Below are 7,120 nucleotides of genomic sequence, written 5' to 3'. Positions count from 1 at the left end.
TTGTGAGTGATAAATGTCTTGGGTTCTTTTTCCACAGCGAATGTATAATTATTCTAGAGGGCCGGTATGCCCTTCTAGATAAGAATCCACACCCTCCCGTAATGTTAAAGAAATAATTCACAGATTTTAGGCTTAGCGTCCCATAGAAAAAGCATGAGATTTTTGGTGTTCCACTCCATCGAATAACTCAGAAACTACTGGGAAGTTAAGGTTCGGAACATTTCTGAATTATCAAGCAACTAGGGAATGTTAAACTTCTGAAGTTTCATTAAGAACAATTACGTCTAAGTATTTTATTTTAATTAATTTATAAATCATGGTAAAACCGTTACATATATTACACTGTTTGCATAGCATTTTGTTCTGCCTCCAACGGATTTGTGGCGAATAGGATAACGCTTCTGACTGCGGAGCAGAAGATTGCAGGTTCGAGTCCTGGCAAGCTCGGTTACTTTTTTCGTTACTTTTAAAAAGAAGGTATTTACTGTTATAATGTTGTCACGTGACCCAGACGAGGCTAGCTTATTCACGTGATCTAGACTGGCCAATAAGAAACGTACACGATAAACAAAGCTATAGTCAGGCTAGGTAGATCGGCGAGTCGACAGTCAGGGTCAGATACTCGAGCGATGTAGTGATTCTTAATGTTAATCTAACTAACTTATATCAAAGTAATAAAGATACTGTTTTTAAGTTTTATGCCCGACTTATTATTATAACATGGTGATAGAGGTGGGATACCGGCCCCACGCAAACGTATACAGAAAGATCCGTACCGTCACAACACGCCAAGGCCCAAACTGATTTCGACCACAGAAGAAGGAGACTGACTCCAGATGGCATCGTTCAAAAGCCCTGCGCAATTTATACCCGGTACAGACCCGGCTACCGCTTGGAGGGAATACAAAGAAGGCTACGTCATATACGCCACTGCTGCCAAGTTAAATGGCGAAACCGTATCGATTCAACGCGCCACATTCTTACACGTATTAGGCCCGGTCGGCAGAAGAATATACAATACGCTTCCAATTCCAGAAGTAGATGACGCCCGTACCCTTCCGGTAATTATAGCGGCATTTGACACTTATTATCAACCATACAAAAACCTGCTCTATTCGCGTTATTTGTTTCTAACAACGAAACAACAAGAGAACCAAACATTCGATCATTTCTTCACCGAGTTGAAGGCCAAGGCTTATGAGCGCGATTTTACTCCATTAACTGATCAATTGATAACCACCCTAATCGTCGTAGGCATACACAACAACTACGGAAACAACTACTATTTACACCCAACCTGACACTTGACATAGCTGTTGCCCGATGTCAAGCGGAAGAAACATTCAGCATTCAGGCCTACTTGATGGGCACACAGCACGCCACTCGGGTAAATACAACAAACGACATACCAATCGCTACCCTTGATGCAATGAATCGACGGAGGTTCCAGACACAGCGACCACGTCACACCGCACCCCCAACCATCTTGCGCCAGCCACACTACCAAACTAACTCTTCGCGCTTTTCAACCAGTAATCGCCGGAATACCCCATATGAGGAGCGGCAACCTAATCACGACTGTCCCAACTGTACTACAAGTCACGGGGGGAGACCTTGCCCAGCACGGAACTCGAAATGTCTCAATTGCAGCATTAGGGGACACTGGCGCCCCAAGTGTCGAAAGACGTTTTCACTTCAAGAAAGACAACAGGCCCAGGAGGACAGAGAGCCCTTACAGGACTACTCACGCCAGCCCATGGTATTTGACGAGATCCCAGCCGATTATAACGAGGTTTTCAACTACAGTATAACATTGGACACCCACACACTTGATGTACCCAAGTTAGACCTACGTCCACTTACACACTTACCGAGAGAGGACGAGATCTACGACCAAATATATCTCCTTGACAAGCCAATAACCTTCAAGGTGGATACAGGATCTCAAGTAAACATCATTCCAAACCAAATTTACGAAACATTACCAGGCAGGCTGACACTTCGGCAACCTGTCCACACGGTAACAGCATACTCTGGCCATACAGTCCCGATAGAAGGCATAGTCGATCTCCCATGCACCTCTTATAATGCATCAATCACCTGCCCATTTTACGTCATAAAGGACGACCGGACGCCAATCCTAGGTGCCGCAGCCTCTTTTCAACTAGGCCTCATTGAACACCACCGAAGACCATTGGGACCACGTTCAGAATATCAAGTGAACTCGACATCATTAGCTGGCGAAGAAGACCATACGAAAACGACTCTACAAATTACACCCACGGAAGTAATTCGACAATACTCCTCAGTATTCGGCGAAATTGGCATAATTCCGGGCACCCATCACATACAAATGAAACCCAACACTATGCCTCACATAGCCACCGCCCACAAAATACTGATAGCACTGCAAAAGCCAGTGAGGCATGAACTAAACCGACTTCTACAACTTGGAATCATAGTCCCAGTCCAGGAGGCAGTGGATTGGGTACATCCGATGGTGGCCGCCCCAAAGAAGGATGGCAAAGTCCGCATTTGTATTGATCCTCGGCGGCTCAACAAGACTATAATGCGCACACCATATCCAGTTCCAACGTCCCAACAAATTTTTGCGGAGCTAAATGGAGCTACAATCTTTACTGTATTGGACGTCCAGAGCGCTTTCCGGCAAATACAACTTGATGAGTCCAGTTCAAAGCTGTGCACATTTGCCACGACCAGAAGGCCAATATCGTTTCACACGCCTCCCCATGGGCATCTCAACAGGCTCGGAAGTTTGTCAAGCAGCCTTACGACGCATCTATCCAAAGACACAATTTCCAGAAGTACATATATCGACGGACGATTTTCTTATTGCCACACCGGACATGAACTCGCACATACATTCATTAACAAGAATTCTAGAAAAAGCCTACCAAATAGGATTACGGTCTAGTAGTCAAAAACTACAACTGGCAGTAACAAAAACAACCTACATAGGACGTCTCCTTACCCCATCTGGAGTACAAATAGATCCAAGAAAAGTCCAAGCGATTACGTCCTTACCACCACCAACAGACAAACTGGCGCTACAAAGCTTCCTCGGCATGATAAACTACAACGCAAAATTCATTCCTAATTCTAACGAAGACACAGCTCCACTACGAGCCTTGCTTAAAAAGGATGCAGATTTTCGATGGGAAGCCACACACCAACGTCATTATGACAACTTAAAAACACTTACATCCACAGCCCCAGTACTGGCATATTTTAACCCGGAGCAACCAATCGTACTATCAGTAGACGCAAGCCCGCACGGAGTAGGAGCCGTTCTCCTACAGGACGGCCACCCAGTGGAATACGCATCGACATCCTTTAACCCAACCCAACAACGTTACGCCCAAATAGACAAGGAATTACTGGCTATAGTCTATGCATGCGAACACTTCAACTACTATGTGGCAGGAACACGATTCACCGTACAAACAGACCATAATCCTCTCATAGGATTGTTGCAAAAACCTCTACGACTCATCTCACCACGTCTACAACGGCTTACCATGCGATTGTTTCGCTACCAGATCGATCTAATTTATGTCCCTGGCAAACAACTTTTGATCGCCGACATGCTCTCACGAGCTCCTCAAAAACACATGTTAATCAACACACCTGAACTGGAAGGCCCACAAACCGCAGTACATACCATAACTACCCACCCCCAAGAAGTACAGGATCGATACATAGAAATGACGCAGCAGGATTCTACCTTACAGCTGGTAATTGGGTTTGTAAAAGGTGGCTGGCCTAAACATCAAAAGACATTACCTGAAGAGTGTAAACCATACTGGCCCTATCAGGACGAATTATACTGCAAGCACCATTTACTCTTTCGTGGCACCAGATTGGTCATACCTCAAAGCATGAGACTAGAGATTCTTGGGAAAATCCATAATACTCACCAAGGCACAAATGCGTGTATTGCCAAGGCCAAACTCAATGTCTACTGGCCAAACATAACACAGGACATCACTAACTATGTGAAGGAATGCACGATCTGCATGGAACGACAACGGGCTAATCCTCCAATGAGCATGACACCACACCCGGTACCCGCTTTACCATGGGAAATGGTTGGCACAGATCTGTTTATGATCGGATCACAAACATGTATTCTTCTGGTCGATTATCTTTCACATTACGTTGAAGTACAAGAACTACCTAATGCAAACACGCAAACAGTAACCACTTTCCTGAGATCTCAATTTGCACGATATGGTCCACCTCAACGGCTCATATCGGACAACGGACCCCCATACAACGCCATGGACTTTAAACTCTTCTTGAAGAAATGGGGCGTACAACATGTTACATCCTCTCCTCACTACCCCAATCAAATGGGCTGGCCGAGAGAATGGTACAAACAATCAAGAACGCCATTATCAAGGGTAATCAAGATGGAATAGACTTAGAAACGGTCCTATTAGAATACAGGACGACCCCCAAAGTGAATCGTCCATCCCCGGCAGAATTAAGCCTGGGTCGCCGGCTACGCACGTTACTCACAACTACAAACAAAACCTTGCAACCCCGGTTCCCGATACAAAAGGCCAGGACAGCCATAATTCATCAACAGACCGACATGGTACTTAGAGCCAACGAAAAACGGACTATGACGTCAACACCGCTATACCCGGGTCAAGCCATTTTATATCAAAAAGGGAAAAGGAATTGGCAACCGGCAAAAATTGTTGCTAAAGCAACAGAGCCTCTGTCATACAAGATCGAGACGCCAACGGGTCAGATCTATAGACGCACCAGAATCCAACTGCGACCTAAACAGCCAGAGAACTTTTCCAATATCAGTACTCGCAATCCCACTCCACCAACACTCCCAAGACCAGACAACACGCCAGAGCAGAGTCCAAGTCCAGCAAACCATACAGCCTCATTCAACTCAAGGACATTTTATCGAAGACAGACTGATCAACGACAGGACCCAACACTACAACCAGAGGTTATAGACGAACAACACCCTCCCTGAACAGTTCTTCAGACAGCGGGCAATCTTGATGACACTGAACCCTCCCACACTCACGAAAGGATCCAGACGCCTGACAACGACGTCAACGAGACCAGACCACGGAGCAACCAACGGGAGGACTCCAGAACATACGCCCAGCCTAGCAGAACCAGTAGGAGTGGTAGACCATTAATACCACCACGGCGATACCAAACTTAGGATAGGGCAATACTAGCATAGGCATAAAATTAAAAAAAAAATTAATGAAAAGAAAGATGTTATATATGTTTCTTTTAATTAGTTTAATTTTAATTTTGTAATTTTCTGTATATTCGTAAAATTTAATTAATGCCCGCATATTTTATTATTTGTTATTTTTACCAATTTTAGTGTATTTTTGCCTCTATTATGATTCTGTTGTTATTGAAAATTTAGAGAAAAATAAGATATTTTTAAAAAGTTTGAATAGAAAAAGTGAAAGTGGCACTCGCCCTTTATATTAGCACAGAAAATATTATGACAATCAAGTAAATTCCCCCAAGATAGAAAAACAGCTAATTCGACTAAACAGAAATTTGGAAAACAAGTGTACCTCCGAAAATGTCACACAAGCTTGTAAAAAATAAATAAGAAAAAGGTTTGAAAAAGTAGTAGATTAACAGTTGAGCTCGAGATATAGACCAGAAAAGATGACTAAGATCCCAAGATAAGTATGAGTAAAGTAGTTGAGTTTTTAAGTCCCCGTTGAAACCATGGTGTCAGTAAAGTTAAGTAAAGTTAGTGAAGAATTAATAAAGTATAACTTTTGTTTTGTCAAATCACGTTTCCACAATTACACTTCAATAGGCTACGTAATCCCACGTATCGGGTCAAGTTGTTTTAATAATATAATGATTGGAATATTTCAGTCCGCTTCTATCTGAACAATTAAGACTCTCCCATAGCCGTTTTGGATAAAAGTCATCAAATGTGGTGTCGGGCTTGTCTCGAAATTGGATCCACATATTATAAGGATGCTTCGAAATACGGTCAGTCATAATAGAGTCGTCTGTATTTCAGATGTTATTGTTAAGAAAGGAGATGGCAGATACGACAGTCGTAAACTCATCAGGGATAGCGGTTACATTCTTTCATGTTGTAGGGGGGGTCGATAGGGTCCAACAAAACCTTTCACTACCGAGAATTTTTGAAAAGGTTTAGAGTGACATCTTTACTCCGTTTAATAACAAAAGTTTCAAAATTTTATTAGTTCCCCTCTTTAGCCGCATGGCACCGCTACACTCTTAAAAATGTTGGGTTGTTTTTGACCCAAAGTGGGTTATTTTTCAACTCTTTGCTAAATCAGTATTTAACGGACCCAATTTTTGGGTTGTTGTTCCTTGACCCTAGAATTGGTTGTTGATTTAACCCAATGTTGAGTAAACGTAAACAATAACTCAGATTTGGGCTAAACAGTAACTTCATTACTAGTTAAATTTTAAAATCATATTTGGTTAAAAAAACAACTCTAGTAAAGGTTAATTGTAATTTTGCCGCAACTTTGGGATAAAAGGTAGCCACAAGTTGGGTTAAATTTTTACAAAAATTTGGGTTGAAAGAAACCCTAATTTGTGTTGTTTAAAACCTCTCAAAATAGAACCCTACTTTGTGTTCTTTAAAATCTTTCAAAATAGAACCCTACTTTGTGTTCTTTAAAACCTCTCAAAATAGAACCCTACTTTGTTTTGTTTAAAACCTCTCTAAATAAAACCCTAATTTGCGTTGTTTGAAACCTCTCAAAATATAACCCAAATTTCTGTTTATTGCATAGCTTAGCCTTTTTCCCACCAAACGTTCCTTATTTTGTTGTCTTAGAAAAAACATTTCTGATTATGAGCTGAAGGTAATGGTCTAATGAACTTAGTTAAAAATGTAGTCGTACAGTTCTTCAATATTCATGCACAGTTTCTGATTTTGTATAATGAATAACCAACCAAGAAGATTATGTTTTTTACAAAAAAAATAACTATCAATTGAAGAGTTATTGTGAAACTTGAGTGTCAATTCTTGCTTATAGGAAGACGAGGTAAAAATACGCGAAAGACGATTTTGAACAAGATGTTTGTTAAAGTCTCGCGATAG

The 7,120-nt window shown here is 41.9% G+C and overlaps 1 protein-coding gene across 1 annotated transcript; it reads left to right on the top strand.

Moving 5' to 3' along the window:
* The first annotated feature begins 836 nt into the window (after window positions 1-836).
* LOC149707938 (uncharacterized) lies at window positions 837-7,120 on the top strand. Its single transcript, XM_089863843.1, has 7 exons — window positions 837-1,180; window positions 1,255-2,690; window positions 2,767-4,334; window positions 4,409-4,904; window positions 5,025-5,171; window positions 5,932-6,027; window positions 7,056-7,120. Exons 1-7 carry the CDS (start codon window positions 837-839, stop codon window positions 7,118-7,120), a joined length of 4,152 nt encoding a protein of 1,383 aa, XP_089719969.1.

Source organism: Phalangium opilio, unplaced genomic scaffold (genome assembly GCF_054372755.1).
Source record: "Phalangium opilio isolate 3A_F unplaced genomic scaffold, DU_Popi_V2 ptg000013l_1, whole genome shotgun sequence".
Lineage (NCBI taxonomy): Eukaryota > Metazoa > Arthropoda > Arachnida > Opiliones > Phalangiidae > Phalangium > Phalangium opilio.
The sequence above is the reverse complement of the archived record's forward strand: the minus strand, read 5'-3'. Positions and strand labels throughout refer to the sequence as shown.

Bases quoted from the DNA above. Each gene is read 5' to 3' on its own strand.
- LOC149707938 (XM_089863843.1), top strand. From the start codon at position 837: ATGGCATCGTTCAAAAGCCCTGCGCAATTTATACCCGGTACAGACCCG. The intron at 4,335-4,408 runs GTACAACATGTT...CAAACAATCAAG, and splicing joins TCTTCTTGAAGAAATGGGGC to AACGCCATTATCAAGGGTAA. The intron at 6,028-7,055 runs GTCAGTCATAAT...TCTTGCTTATAG, and splicing joins TAAGGATGCTTCGAAATACG to GAAGACGAGGTAAAAATACG.